The sequence below is a fragment of the Neodiprion lecontei genome, chromosome 6, assembly GCF_021901455.1.
Source record: "Neodiprion lecontei isolate iyNeoLeco1 chromosome 6, iyNeoLeco1.1, whole genome shotgun sequence".
NCBI classification, from domain to species: domain Eukaryota; kingdom Metazoa; phylum Arthropoda; class Insecta; order Hymenoptera; family Diprionidae; genus Neodiprion; species Neodiprion lecontei.
In genome coordinates, this window is record NC_060265.1 from 6,243,293 (window position 1) to 6,258,592 (window position 15,300).

At 42.0% G+C, this 15,300-nt stretch overlaps 3 protein-coding genes across 3 annotated transcripts; all 3 read right to left on the reverse strand.

Moving 5' to 3' along the window:
- Positions 1-2,370: 2,370 nt before the first annotated feature.
- LOC107218504 (glutamate receptor ionotropic, delta-1) lies at positions 2,371-8,408 on the reverse strand. Its single transcript, XM_015656397.2, has 9 exons — positions 8,151-8,408; positions 7,134-7,267; positions 5,864-6,040; positions 4,726-4,952; positions 3,782-3,891; positions 3,497-3,690; positions 3,290-3,401; positions 3,031-3,220; positions 2,371-2,916 (listed from the first exon to the last, which is right to left on the reverse strand). The coding sequence occupies exons 1-9, from the start codon at positions 8,248-8,250 to the stop codon at positions 2,472-2,474; spliced, it is 1,689 nt and encodes a 562-aa protein (XP_015511883.2). The 5' UTR covers positions 8,251-8,408; the 3' UTR covers positions 2,371-2,471.
- A 2,197-nt stretch (positions 8,409-10,605) lies between these two features.
- LOC124295086 lies at positions 10,606-12,240 on the reverse strand. Its single transcript, XM_046743430.1, has 4 exons — positions 12,142-12,240; positions 11,681-12,038; positions 11,067-11,191; positions 10,606-10,783 (listed from the first exon to the last, which is right to left on the reverse strand). The coding sequence occupies exons 2-4, from the start codon at positions 11,892-11,894 to the stop codon at positions 10,742-10,744; spliced, it is 381 nt and encodes a 126-aa protein (XP_046599386.1). The 5' UTR covers positions 11,895-12,038; positions 12,142-12,240; the 3' UTR covers positions 10,606-10,741.
- LOC107218499 (leucine-rich repeat-containing protein 56) lies at positions 11,900-14,781 on the reverse strand. The gene is made up of 5 exons (XM_015656394.2): positions 14,626-14,781; positions 13,247-13,443; positions 12,297-12,537; positions 12,142-12,221; positions 11,900-12,038 (listed from the first exon to the last, which is right to left on the reverse strand). Exons 1-5 carry the CDS (start codon positions 14,779-14,781, stop codon positions 11,900-11,902), a joined length of 813 nt encoding a protein of 270 aa, XP_015511880.2.
- Positions 14,782-15,300: the final 519 nt, after the last annotated feature.

Sequence of the window (15,300 nt, forward strand, 5' to 3'; positions counted from 1 at the left end):
TCAATCAAATACTTTAAACAAAAATCGTCAAAGTGCCAAGACTTATATACTAAATAAGGGATTTAATCGATTTTGTACAAGCTTAGTCGAAGAAATAATCTTTACTCGAATAACAGTTTTGCTTTTTTGTATTCTCTTCTCTCTTCACTATCTCATTCTCGTTTTGGCAACTTAAAGTGCCGTTGTTGATTGTTATTTTTTATTTTGTTCGTTTTATATTAAACATATTATTTTATTTACGGCATAGTAAAATTTTAATTGAGTTTTTTTCTTGTAAAACTGACCGCTTGATTGTTGGCTATAATAAAATTTCTGAATTAACTAGTGTAAAAGATATATTTATAATTATCGGAACACGTTAATGTCATACAATGTATTTAAATCGTCAAATTTGTATCAAGAGACTCATTTAAGTCTCGCGAAAAGTGCGTTAAAAAAAGTTTATCGAAGCGATAGACTATGCTATTTTTTGCTACCGGTATATGCCTGGAACAATGGTCGATTTGAATTTATCATTATATTCTATCATTAATTGGTCAAAGTGCGGATAATTTAAATAAATAATGCAATAGATTTGAAATTCAGCCGGAGCTAATAAAACGCTGCTTTTTTTTTTTAAGCCGGTGACGAATCTGAGTTACCATTGGTAGAGGATAAAGGTAAAGAAGAATTCTTATTTCGCTTAAGAACTACAAAGACAAGAAATTAAATTTAAATAAAATGAAATAATTTTATGTGATATTTTTTTTATTTACGATGGTAACAATCATTCAGCTTAACGAATTTTGCCTAAGTATAAGTAAACGTAACACGCGCCGTGGTAATCCCGAGCTTTTAAAATTGTAAAGTCCGGAACTTTCTCAAAGTTTGATATAAAAATATTATTTCGATATTTCGACAATAAATTAACATTGCTTTATATTCTGTAAATTTTAATCATAAGATAAGGTGAAAGAAATTCCCATATGACAAAGTTCAAACGAACGCGAGCACCAAATTAATTAAATAACGATTCTCATGATTTTTATACATAGAGATCATAATACGATTGACACGATTTACGACGGCGTTTATTAATTGGTTGTTATTGTTTTTCTTCAGAAAAAAGTTGTCGGAGTAAAACACAAATCGTTTTCCTCGTTTTGGTTATTTTCATATCCCCCACTGAGTCACACATGTTGTGTAATATATTCCAGCTCTACTCAACTATTGACTTTCGTTCACTGTACTAAATACGAATTGTCTTTTTTCAAATTTGTGCGGATGTCGTTTCACCCGAGAATAAATGAAAAACGAGATTTAAATTTATATACAACTTGTTTAGCAAATTGCATCCAATGTGTTATTTTTTGAATTTTGAATTTATTGGACTTTATTGAATCCCATTAAAATATTCAACATGGAAATAGACATCCGCTTATAATTTGCTGCCTTCCAATCGCTATAAGGTTCAATAATCGTGAATAATAACGCGCGAGAAGTTCTTTTGTGTTTGTTCGTATACAATTGAATAAAAAAAAAAAATTCATTTTCGCGAAGTACGAAACGACGTTATAGCCAGAAATGAAATCATCGTTTGCGCTAGTATATTTTCGTAGCATTATTTCTGACTAATTTCCACCACACAGGATGTAGTGACGCTTCTAATCACGAGACGCACGGCCGCTACATGGACAAAAAGGATATGTTTGCATATCGTGGTCCGATAAAATTTGTCTTATTATACATACATGTATATATATGTACATTCATATATTATACATATATATCATATTTGAGCGCATATTCTGTACGTTTTCTAGATCCCGATACCATAAGTAGTATCTTGTTTACCACAGTTTATTCTGCATTATAATATTTCGAAAAATAACCCACCGACACGAATATAACATTTGCGCTGTAATTATTTTGCATATCTTTTCCAGCTCTTTGTTGTCTCACGCATTTTTGATTACAGTTACAATTTTGTGTATATATATATATGATAGTGCTTGTATACCTGTATTAAGGTAACGCCTTAAATAAATTACTCAGATGCATTTTGCATAATATATTACAACATGCGTATACCGGTGGATTCGGTATTTTTTTTTCTATTTTGTTTGTCATAATTTTCACGATTATACTTTCACGCTGTTTCGAGCAATCTGGAAAAATGGGAACAATGGGGATTTTTAATACTCAGAATGAAAAAAAAACGAAAACGAAAATATAATGTGTTGAATGTTTCAATCGATTAGATTTGATAGCCACGATTGAAAAAAGTTTTCTTATCGCGATGTTCTGCTCCTTCATTCCGTATCAACGTTTTTCGTAAATTTATAGTACTTCAAAGTCTGCGTGGTGAATCAAAGATTTTACGATTCGACGAATTATTGCCAAAACTCATTTTATTTGTAAACGAATACACGAAAGTTACAGTAGTAGTTAATTTGTATAATATTTTACACTCTGTGAGAAGGTTTTCGTTATCATGCAGCATACTGAAACAGAAAAGCGGATGGCGCTCGTACGGGAACGAGTCTTTTCTCGCCGTCCTTTTCCCTCACGATGTAATAATCGCGACCATTGATCGACTGTTTTTTCGAGTAATCCTGGATGTGGATATTTTGGTAAAGCGGCGGCGGGCTTCTCTGGAAATTTGATTTTTCCGCAACGTTTATCCGGTACGCCGGTAGCTCGGGTTTCTGGTTCCTCAGCTTTTCTCGCTTTATGACAAGACGGTAAATCACTTCAACCGTGAACGCTGTCAGAGCAACGACGAACCCGATACCGACACCCTTGTACGTCATTACCAGGTCCGAGTTTCTCAGCTGCCTTTCGGTGGATCCCAAATTCAACGGACATATCTCGGTGCCGGGAAGATGCTCCGAAGTCTTGAAACTTATGATCCCGGTTTCTACCAGCGCCAAAAGCCTGTTTCAGGATTTTCGTTGTCGTTTTTTACTTCGGTTTAATTTCAGAAAAGCTAACAATTCTCGCGGCTCGATCGAGCCACCCAATTATCACCTGTTAAACCTATTTACTGACCTCTTGTTAATGGCAGCGTCGATCGTTGTGTTCAGTTGAAAGGCGAACGCCTGGCTCTTCGTTATTATACTACCCGGCATTATCACGAAGGTGCATCGTTTCGACTCGAGAACACCGTCTCGCGTTTTATTCATGTAATCGTTGAAGAGCAACGACGTCACTATAGATCTTTCCCGCAGATACATTTTGTCTGAAATACAGGGTGCATGGGTGAGGACAGGGTCCCGGGTGGGGTGAAATTCACTCGTTTCGTACTCACTCGAACTAACCAAATCGAGAATGTATTTGTCGTCCTTGTTTGCCAGGTTGAGAAATATTCCGTATCCCTTTTCGACGGATCGACGAAGCATCGTAAGTTCATCGTTGTCCTTCTGCGTGTAATCGTGCGGTTACAGAACGCGAGGTTTCCTCATTAGGTACCTTAATTATACGCAACCTTTAAGACACACCCTAATTTAATTCTCACCTGCGTTATCATCTTTTCGATCGCGTTACCCTTCTCGGCGATCCATTGCTGATGTTTGTTCGCTAAATCACTTGCCGAACCTATTGGCAATGTGAATTGCGAGAGTGTCAGAAATGCGGTCAAATTAGCCGTGTAGAATGAAGTCAGTACCGTTATGAATAACCACCAAGTAGCGAATAACAATCTTGCGGAATCTGTAACGAGATTATCGAGACTTGTTCAACTTTTATACATCTCAAATCAGGTATGTACCTTCGATGCGAAAGGTGAAGGAAAAAGGCTGACCTGTTACCGGCGACAAAGTTGATCCTTGTTTGAGGAGAGCGCCGTATACGAACCACATGCAAGTCGCGAGTGAATATTTTCGCGGTTCTCCATCCCGGCATAGTAGGAATCTGTACATGCGTGGAAAAGAAAAATGTGGTGACGATATTCATATTACACGCTTAAAAAACACCAAATGTTCTCCTAGACGATGTCATCGCTCGTAATATGTTTCTCTTGTATTACAAGCAACGGTCTAATTGTACAGGTAACCTTAAGTGTGTTAAAAAATTAAGTGAAAATTAAATTCATATATATATATATACCTTGTACTTCGCGAGAATTTTGGGATATAAAAAACTGTCGGGTAGAATTTGACGGAGCGGCGTGTGAACCGCGTAAATAAAATTTAAAGATTGCAAGCGAGTCTGACGATGCGTGATGGCGCGTGTCTTATCTCTTGGGACTAATTTGAGCGGCGCTTATACATTATCAACAAACTAAATTGGTATTTTCAAATAACAACGGTGTCGGGGCGGGTGTAGTCGCAACAAAAACAGACAGAGTACATTACATATGTATAACATCGAAGTTTGTTTACCCATTTAGGGAATTCCGTTCTAATCTGATTAGACTTAGAAGAATTATGTTTTTCGGCATGTGTATAATAATAACGAATTCTAAATACGAGGCTCGCATATACACGGCTTCAGAAATATTCCAATAACAATATATTTTCACAACAATTCAGGCGTGAAAAACAACAACACTCTTGCGTATACGGAAACTATAATAAGATATGAGCATAACGTAGAATTTCTCTCCGTTTATAGTTTCTCGCGTTGAATGTGTTCCAGGAGTTTGACGGTAACGATATTTCAATTTAGGATCTTTCCTTCGAGAGAAATTTAGAGGCGCGATGAAATTCTTCAATTTTCACTTTTACGTCACGCGTTCGTCGTTACCTCACAAGAATCAAAAAGTAAAGGGTCGGCCCAGCTGCAAGTACGGATATTACAATGAGAATCCAGACTTGGGTGTCAAAGGGTGCGAGGAGACCCGAACCGGTCGCGGATTCTCCGGGTCTCTTCATCAGGATGGTCCATTCGGCCTCGTCCAACTCGGTGCTGTACTTGATGAGGTTTCGAAATTCCGGTACGACGGGAACGAAGGCCACCGCCATGTCGACTTCCTGCAGCAGGGAATAAAGAAAGAGAGTTTGCAACCGCGGCAGTACGGTCACCGTACGTGTTGTACAATAAACGTTTAAGGATGTAATTGACTCGTTAACGCTGTACGATGCACGTAGGTACAAACTCGCCGTTAGCTAACTATACGAAACGAATCTCTCCCTCCTCCTTCTCATTACTCTTCCCGACATTCGGGTCGTTTCATTAGCCTCGATCCCACCTCTTCCTCTGACTCCTTCCAGACTGACAATAAGTCCAAGTTGGAGTCTGTTTTACAGACGTTTGTTCACTTCAGGCACGCGCGCAAGTGTAACACGTTCCAATGCAATTGACGACTGACCGATAACGTGAATTTATCACGTGGGAGATCTGCGAAAAGCGCGCGGATTGAAGCTTTGATCGAGAGGAAAAAGAAGGGGTACTAAGAGAAATTTCACTTTGGAAAAGAAAATCAATGAAACACCGGATGTTTCTCACTATGCGTAATAATCACACCCGGCAATACTCGACATTGATATTCGTATGACTAATTACATCCAACGCTGATTACTTAATCAATGTTTACGTTATATTTTCAGAATTATATTACGCAATAACGGAGCGAGAGGGTCACACAGTGTCCGTTAATAGATCGTTGCAATTATAATGCTTATTCATTACGCTGTATACGTTATTGCTAGGGGGTATTCGCTCGTTGATCGGGCGACAAGCGATTTTAGTGATTTCGAGCGATCTCGAGCGATTTTTAAAGTTATCGCTTTCCAAAGCGGTTCGCCATTCCGACAAGCCAGCGACACCCTAGCGTTATTGTTGCAAGGCGTGACGCGTATTTGGAACTCCACCGACACGCGTATTCACCCGTCAACGTGAACTAACAGTGTCGTATATTTGTAACAAAAAACTTTGCGCCGACCTTTCTTACTAGCTGTCCAAAAATCCCGGTTTTCACGTCACCCAGCACGCTCTCCTTCGGCAAGACGATCTTGTAGGTGAAATTCATCTTGCTGCGTAACAGTTCGAAGATGTAAAAGGCGTAACCGACACCCACCAGCGTCCCGTTCTCCATTATGGTACCGGAGAACGGCATATCCTGTGTGCATATGAATGTAAAAAAATTTTGCTGCGAGGGACGAAACATAATTCCTCAAGACCGCGGACGTGTATAACATGAGGTTATTGAGCGTGGAAAAAGATTTTCTTTTTAATTTAAAAAAGTTGAAAAAATTAAATAAAAATTAAACCACGGGATAAATTCTCGTCGGGGTATTACTATCATTGTTATTATTAATTTTTTTATTATTGATATTATTATTATCGTCATCCTTAAATCCGTATACGTTGCGCGAATGACCGCTCGATCTTCTCCAGACACGTGCAGACCTTCGGATCTTATATACATACACACATATATATATATATATATATATATATATATATATATATATATATATATATATATATATATATACATATATTACGAGTAGCGGCGGCACACGCCGCATCGCCGTCTCCGCTTTCGAGGTCGTAAATTATTGCGTTTGTGTGTGTATGTGTGGGTGGGTGTGGGTGGGTGAAAGAACAAAGGATGAAAAATTAGAAACTAAACTCGTTCGGTAGAAGATGCCGCGGTTTGTGGCTAGAGTTTTTTGCCCACACCTATTTACGATTTAACACAACGATACGAAGGACGACGAATTATTTATTCACCGCGTGTCTAACGAGCTGCACGTGGGTGGCGGATCTCTTCGCACGGTGTATATGAGATTTGTTTTCCTTCGTTATCGAATATCTTTGTATACTCTCGTCAATATGGTGTGTAGTTGAGGAACCCGACCGACGATCCGGTGGCGGCTGAGGCGGCGGTCCCATAATGACTGAATCAACGTACCAAACGGAACCGTAGACGACACAATCGAGCACCGACGTGCAGCAGCCCTCGGATATTGTTTCCGATATTTTTATCTTATATATTTTTCTTTTTTTTCTTCACACCATTCGTTGCGATACAGATTCGGAAGGGATTATCGTTCGGTATTCTTATGCGGATCGGTTGTAGATCGGTTATTGTTACACGCGACGATCGCGGTTAATGCGTTTCATCGGCGATGCTTTTTTTTAACATCGTACAAACGAGACGAAGATGAGAAAGAAACAACGCTAGAAAGTAACTGAGAAATATTTACCTGCAAGGTTGTTATCAGCAGTTCTGACGGCATATTCGTATCGACGGTCTGATTCATGTCGTCAGCCTCCGTAGCAGCGCCACGTCCAACCACGTCAACCTCTGATTCGCTCGGGTTGACGAACTCGACTTCATCTGGAAAGGAGAGAAAAAAAAAAAAGAAAAAAACGTCTCGAATTCCGACGATGAGTGTAATTTAGTTGCGTTTAATATACTTTGTTGCCGGTTCGTTAAACGGGTAGCATACTTTGATGCGGTTGGAAAAAAATATCGTCCATTAAGAATATAGCCGGGTATGGGTGTGGTAATTTAAGTATTAACTTGGTACCTTTTAACGGTCGTTATGCAAATTTAACGACACGAATATCACAGCGTATGAAAAACAATTTGAATTTTTATTCACCCGAGTGCAATCTGCGCGCGTAACCCGTTCGAATCGCTTGATGGCAAGTGCTTGGCGAATGATTATCAGGATTTCATTTTAAACTACAATAATTGTACCCGTTGGTGGGTTACCTAATTTAGAAGCACGGTGCATACCGGGGCTGGCGTACAATTTAGCTTGCGACAGCAAATATAAACACCGCCCGACGAAAGCTGTAATCACAATTTTTCGTTATAGCTCTTGATTACATTCGTTTCCGACGCTCAACACGATAAACGTATACCTCGCTCCCCGTAATGAAACGTTACGGATATAATGTAAACCCGTTAGGAAAATATCGATACAATTCAGAGAGGAGAATTCTCCTGCCGATTAGCCAGCCGAGCAGGATATCGGATTTATTTATAACAGCACCGTGATTGGGTCTTCATCCTGGCTTCGGGTTCGAATAAGATTCGATCAATCACGCGGTCGTCCGCAGTCAGCGACCATATTCAATTTCCGAAAACCGACGACTCGTAACCAATTTTGATAATTCTTCTCCGAGAATAGATTTCACCGAGGAAATCATTGAGAGAGGGAAAATGATGATGGTTAATCAGTGACGAAGTTTGAAACGACCGTGTCTCGTACCTTTTGGACCGCTGAAGAGATCGCTCCGAATCGCACAGTCGATCGCATTGGGAAGGATTATACACGCGATGGTGATCAGGAGCTTATTAATCCCTCCCATAATTGTCCCGTGTGCTACATTTTTTAAGGTTCAGAACTCGGCGCCCGATTACGATCCTCCAATTATCCCGATTCACCATCCACTGACCCGACTGACTGACTGCCTGACACAAACAGCCACGGATTATCCACTGGCCAGGTATCAGGGTCACTGGAGCTGACCTGAGGCTAACCTTAACCGAAATCAATACAGGTGACTGTGTTTTCGTACTGTTAGTACGAAGTATGCATATATATGTACATATATATATATTTGCATAATATGTATATGTGTAGACATAAAAGTTGCGCGACGTCGGTCTTGTCACCCCGTGACAGTCAGGTGTGGAAGAAGCACCCCTATGACTTCGACGCGTTGACTTCCTCGCGCCCGCGCAGTCGGCACATTTTTCACTTGACTAATGTCTAGGTATTATTTCAGGGATCAGAAACTTCAGTACCAATTATATCGTCGATTTTTCGCCCAAAGATACAAGAATTTTCTACAAAATTACCTGAAAACGCGTAAACACCGTTGTTTGTCTTCGATACGCACTTATTTTTGTCAAAAATATTTGTGAACCATTTCAGCGTCGGTTATGGAATTTCAAAATGGATGCTATTGACGTACGGTGAGCGTGACGTGGTCTTGCGGGACGTTTTTACTTTCAACCATGGTTAAATCGAGTGGATTCATTTTCATACCTTACGTTTTCCGGGCTCGATAGTTCATTAAATATTCAAGACAATGCAATTTTTCTTCATAGGATCGCGTTGATTTTTTTCCGGAAACATCAGGCGGCATACGGATTGATATTGAGTCTGTATTAAAAGTCATGTTAAATTAATGGCGATTTGCGGAAAAGTGACGGACGGTATAAATAAATCTTTTTGGCGTTCGAATTTCATTTAATCATTTCGATGGCCATGGTAGGTGCAACAATTTATCGTCAACGGTCACCCGTCCGATTGACGCTTCCGTTCCAGTAATTTGATAACTTTACTGATTTTCATTGTACGCACAGGTGTGTGTACACAGATCGTGCCATGCGGCTTGAGGTTCTCGTTCCGCATTTTCTGGCGACGTCTCATTAACGCCGGCTGCCGATAAGGAACGAGGGAAATTCCGAAGTCGAAACGAAGGCTAGCCGATAAACGGAAGGTGATCCTACCGCACGTATCGTTGGATGAAAATTTAAATTCGATCCGCTGCACGGCGCGATCGAAATATATGGGTGAACGAATGACGATACGGACGATCAACGGAGGATGTGGAGTGTTGTCCTATAATTCTCACCAGCCGAAGTCTATTGGTACACGTCGCGTCTAGCTTCTGCTGCATATTTCAGAGCGAACTAGGACGCAATACACATTATTACGATCCGACCTAGTTTTTATTTTTTTTTTTTTTCTCTCTTCTATTTCTCGACCTCTCGTTCGCACGTCTCTCTCGTCGTCGGTCAAACAAACGTCCGCGGAGCGAACGAGACGACCTAAAACTGGTAGAGGTTCGCACGTATCGGCGGCGTAAATTAACGTCGCGATAACGTGGAATCTGGATCGACGACTACGACGACGCGTCCGCCAGACTAGGCGGGCTTTATCTGCATGACAATAAGCCTTTTCTCCCGTGGCAATATGCAAACTTGAAACGACGTTACACACACTCTTACTACGACACAACGACCACGTTGTCCGTGGTCTGGACCATCGTCGTCTCGTCGGAACCTTCGACCAGTCGAGCGTAACGTGCAAACTTTCCAGCTGACGGGAGTTCGACAAAATTATAATTCAATTTGACATTGAGTCAGACGATCGGGTCATTGAGTGCTCGTTTATTCATACCCGTTCGTTGGTCGAGGTTCAACGTCCAAGACGAGCGTCGTTTAAATTTGCATCTCGATCAATTGGCCGTAACTAGTAGTGTTGATTTCTTCATCTTTCATCGACGATCGGACGTGGCGACGATGCGGCCCCCTTATTCGACTCTCGAACCCTTTTTACAGGCCAATAACTGTCAAACGTGATCGCGATGCGTGTCGGCGACACGAGCGGCGTTAGCTTACCATCTTACTTGCTATCGGCCATTGAACAAGACTCTCAGACTGCACTCTGAACGGCAATTTGATTTATAGGTACGTACGCGAGTAGGTACCTGGGATTCATTCGAGTCTTGAGCTTGAGCTTTCGCACATCGAACAAGGTTCGAAAGGTTGTCGTAATTACTTGTATCTCCTATAGAAGAATGACGCAACGAATTTCCATTAACGAAACTCTTCCTCGCGATATGTATTACATGTTACGAACAACGGTGCAGAATACGCGTCTGTGTGTGTGGAGGTATGGCTTAGATTGAATTAAACCGCCGTTTGCCCACGCAGCGAAACTAGAGACGTCTAAACATGAGTTTGCGCCTGCATTGCGCGCGATGTGCTTGATGGTTTCCACCTTTTCAACGCGTGATCTTGACACTGATGTTCTGCATGCAAGCTTCTAATCTTCTCACTGTCTTCTTAGTTTTCATCGTTGTTACCCAACTTCGGAGATTCTTTTATCTGCGAAAAATCGAATCACGTTTATCGACGGATATTTGTTTAAACGGTATTGTCAGTGATTGTATGTCTGGTATTCTCATTCCCGAAGCTGAATATACTGATAAAATTATCTGTTCGGTGTAATTAGGAAATTGAGAAGGCAGCAGTACCTGATCACGCAGCCTAGTTTATTGTGATTAGGTATACAAAAGCCGAGCATTTTTGCGTTTTTTTTTTTTTTTTTTTTATCAACAGATTGAAATTATTCAATCCTTATGGTGGTTGATGCAATCTACCAACCGACCTGGGTTCCGGCTAGCGATGAGGTTTTGGCTGGATTACGTCCTCGCAGGGAAACGGCCAAGCTTCCACAAATTACGCGACCAGATGACAACTTTCCTGGCGGTACCTCGTGAGCGATGCTTTTATCTGTCGACATCGAACAAACAATGCACGTGTGAGTTATGTGACCGGTAATAAACTATTTTTCTCTTGGGGCATGAACGAGGGGCGTGATGTAATTATCGCATTTATCGCGGTTTGCAACAGTGTGGCAAATATTCATAATCATAGTTAACCAAGTAATTTAGATAATTTTGCCACGGTTAATTCTGCCATAACAGTGATAGCCATTATTCTTTACACTCTTTCTTTCTCCCGAAGGACGAGGATGGCTATCAAACCCTTTGTCGTAACCAGCCGCGTTTAGTTTGCGCTGTGTCCGTAAACTCTGCGGTGTCTGCACAATTTGTAAAAAATTTACATTCACCGGCATTCGTGTGGAAGTAAATTACAATTACTCCAAATTGGCTGGACGTTTTTTTTTCATGTCTCAGTTACGTGACGCAGAGACAGACCGCGGGTTGTAAATGGTCCGAAATGCATACAATGTCTCTTTTAAATTTGATTTATACCTACCGTCGTTATTAAACGCTCGCTCCGAGTCGTTAGCGGAATGACGAGGCAATTGGGTGCGAATATCTTGCAGAAATAGTTCGCATTCGTCGCTACGTTCCTTTCCTGTTCTTTTCTCTCCTGCTCCATCTTTTTCTATGATTTTTTCTTCAACCTCTCTATTTTCTCTTTTCATCTTCCGTACGTGAGAAAGTTGAAAAGGGACATTTCCCAGCATCAAGTTTACATCAAGCTTACTAGTCTCACGATTTTATGCCAACAACCTACCACTTCGTCAGGATCAACGTCTTCCGCCGATAGACGTTCTTCCGACGTTGTGCTTTCCTCTTCCGAGCTTTGATCTTCGATTTTCACGGCCGATCTGGGGGGAAACGAGCAGTTCGTGTATCAGACACGAAGGTTTTTTAGATAAGCAACGATGATAATCCTTGCCGGAACTTGTTTTCATTCACGCGCTAATTTACCCTTCTTCGGTAACATCCGAATGCCGATGGCGGTCCTCCAGTTCTTCACCATCGAGGACCCTTAGTTGCGGAAGAAACCTCTGGAGCAGTGAGAAAAACTTTACTCTAACAATCATCCGGGCCTTTTAAAGCATACAGATTCGTAAAGCTCGAACCGTTATCTCCGTTTTGTAGTCGGTAAAATTATTCGCGGCAACGTCGAGTTCCTTGAGCCGATTACAGGATCGCAAAAAGGCGAAATAGGAAACGTTTGTGATTTTATTGTTGCCGAGGTCAAGTTTAGACAACTTCCGAACACCCGAGCAGGGCGAAGGATCCGAGATGAAATTGTCCCTCGCGTTCAGATCCCGAAGGTTCCGAAATCCCCAGACGCCGTCCAAATGTTTCATGCTACATCTGCAAAGGGAAGAGGAAACTGACGGACAACGAAGCATCGTTGAAAAAACTGTCACCCTCCCCGTCAATCACACGCACTTTTGATACGTATAATCAGCTGTACCGTATTCCACCGCCAACCTGTCTGACTTTTCCGTTAATCGCGATAAAAAGGATGGCGTTAACCTCCTATCGGAACATTTCTCTGCTTACTTCCCCCTCTTCCAACTATTCAGATAACACCTGCAATCGGAGAGCCGCGGCTGACGCGAATACGACGCGACTGTAAGTGTGTGGTAAAAGAATTTTATGATGGACGCCGCGGGTTCACTGCTCGTCAACGACGCCGCGACGCACGCGGCGATGTGAAAGCTGCAGGCCATGCCGAATGAAGAAACGCGTAACAGCACGTACAGCGGTCGGGAATTGGGATCAGTTTTATAAAAACACTTTTTCGGTTCGTCCCGTGTCGCGGATGATAAGGTAATGCTTTTTTTTTTATTCGACAACGTAGCCAATTTTTCTCAATCTCCGCAAGGCGGTGGATACTTTTAAATAATTTGACTAAATTTTAAAACGGTTGTTCCGATTCGTTGCTACGCCAATGGGTGAGACAAGATTGCATTCATTGCCCACCGTTCGTCGTTGAAGCGGGTGGTCGACTCGTGATCCGCAGAACACTCATCGATCGAACGATCGTGAAAATGGATTCAGAGGCGATGCGAGTTACCTGGCTACGCTCAGGGTCGACAAAGACTTCAAACTTGATCCCAGATCGCGAAAAGTGGCAATGCAGCTGCCATCCAGAGTCAGGGTGGTGAGGTGAGGCGTGTAGTCTGAGAGACGATGAAGACCCGCTTGGCCGGACACAACTTTTAACTTGACGTTGGTTACACCGATCAGGTCAGTTTGCCCGGTGACTTGCGTCTAGGCATGAGACAAATCGACGCGTAGTTGTATTATTCATTTCTCGAGTTATCCGGTACCTGCGGCAGAATCTGAGTCAATCTCGAGGGATGTCGAGAAGCATGCGTGCGCGAGCAATTGCGAAAATTGGTGATTGTTCCATCGCGCTGGATAACGAACCGAGGCATACGCGTAAACGGATGGGTTATTTATGTACATAGGGAGAACAAGTAGGAAGTGTACGAGTGGTTCTGCGGTACGGAAATGTGATGAACAGATTGGAGCTGACTGGCTAATGCTCGCATTAAGGATGAGATTGTTTCGGTCAAGGACTACTTGTAGAATTCTGCCCACGTGCCCTCGACGCCCGTCGAGTCTGTGCGTTGAGAATTATGTGAACTCGGTGAGAATGTCTGACGTGGTGGAGAGCCGTCTGCGATCAATTGACGAGTGGCTCATATATTCACGGTGGCGAAAAAATTAGATGTCTTGATTTTTTTTCTTCGTCTATCACCGATTTCCTGAAACCAGAGAACTTCTGGTTCATTTCGCATCGGTTCAAGTTACTCGTTTCGTTCCGTCGCTGTATTATTCGTCGATTTATCGGTTTGCTGTATACATATATCGATGACAGTTATCAACGAGTGACCGTCGCACGCGATGCGTAGCGGAGCATCGAAACGGAGCGGAGAACAATGTCTAATCGTGAGAACGACGATCCGTCGTCTTGAAAGTCGTTTGGTACTGCAACGCTTTTTCGAAATCGAAAACTCCGAACGAGCTTCTCTTCGTAGAAATGGGATCGGATGTGGGTAGTATCGGCACGCGGGTTAAATACGAGTCCAGATACGGCGATGTGAAAAAATTTGTTCAACCTTTTAATTACGTAATGAGATACGAATCCAGCACGCCAACCACTTCGTGCAACGTACACTGTGTAGTTGATCCAGTGACGCTGCGAATCGCGTAATCGTGTCGCGTGCACGTTTAGTTACATTTTTATTCTGAATAATGAATGACTACGCTCAGAGATAATGATGCGTCAGTCTGACGGTTGATATTGTGGGTTAAAGTGACAAGGTGACGGGGGATTTTGAATTCTCCTCTGATCTTTCACTTTCACTTTGCTGAAAGATTTGTCGAAATCACAGAGCAATTGGATGGGTGTTATTAAAAGTACAACGTAATCGTGTCTTCACGTACCAACAGATTTCTTAGGTCTATTTCCAGCGGCTGCGTGCTGAATGTGTAAGTCAGTTTTTCCCTACTCCGAAGCGGACTGTCCTCAGCTTCTGTAATTGGGTGTTGAGTATCTTTCGCGTGCAAAGAGTCCGTGGATTTTGACCGGATTGCTTCCATACTCTCCGCGGTACGCACAAGCTGTCGGGTTTGGAAATTTGATGAAATTAACGACGTCCTCATACGTGAATCAGGCTATTCCGAATACCTGACTTACTCGAACTCGTTGATTTATTATTCAATACACGATCGTTAGATTGTCGTTAAAACCGTCGAATATTAACCGCGACCTGTCTATATTTTTCCCAAATACATATCGTTGAAATTGTCATTGATATTCGATCGATTCTCGCCAATTTCAGACACGAAACGAGGTTTGCTCGGGGGTAATGCGACAATTGAATATCCGAGGCAGGGATAACGCGGAACTGTTACATCATCGCTCTCGTACGTACCCGGATTTGATTTATTAAAATAATCATCATTCGCGTTACGCTCAATTATATTCGTAGGATTAAGCTTTATTATACCTACCGGTAGGCTGATATGAATACTGCAGGCGGCGTGTGAATAAAGCTTCAGCGATGATTACGTCAGGGCGCGGACAATGAGTCGATTCTAGAGATACGTTGATTCAGC

Bases quoted from the DNA above. Each gene is read 5' to 3' on its own strand.
- LOC107218504 (XM_015656397.2), bottom strand. From the start codon at position 8,250: ATGGGAGGGATTAATAAGCTCCTGATCACCATCGCGTGTATAATCCTT. The intron at 3,402-3,496 runs GTGAGAATTAAA...GATTACACGCAG, and splicing joins TCGAAAAGATGATAACGCAG to AAGGACAACGATGAACTTAC. The intron at 2,917-3,030 runs GTCAGTAAATAG...ATCCTGAAACAG, and splicing joins GACGCTGCCATTAACAAGAG to GCTTTTGGCGCTGGTAGAAA.
- LOC124295086 (XM_046743430.1), bottom strand. From the start codon at position 11,894: ATGCTGGGAAATGTCCCTTTTCAACTTTCTCACGTACGGAAGATGAAA. The intron at 11,192-11,680 runs GTAGGTATAAAT...CGATGTCGACAG, and splicing joins GCGAGCGTTTAATAACGACG to ATAAAAGCATCGCTCACGAG. The intron at 10,784-11,066 runs GTCGGTTGGTAG...GATTTTTCGCAG, and splicing joins CATCGCTAGCCGGAACCCAG to ATAAAAGAATCTCCGAAGTT.
- LOC107218499 (XM_015656394.2), bottom strand. From the start codon at position 14,781: ATGGAAGCAATCCGGTCAAAATCCACGGACTCTTTGCACGCGAAAGAT. The intron at 12,538-13,246 runs GTAACTCGCATC...TTCCCTTTGCAG, and splicing joins TCGACCCTGAGCGTAGCCAG to ATGTAGCATGAAACATTTGG. The intron at 12,039-12,141 runs GTAAATTAGCGC...GTTTCCCCCCAG, and splicing joins TCGGATGTTACCGAAGAAGG to ATCGGCCGTGAAAATCGAAG.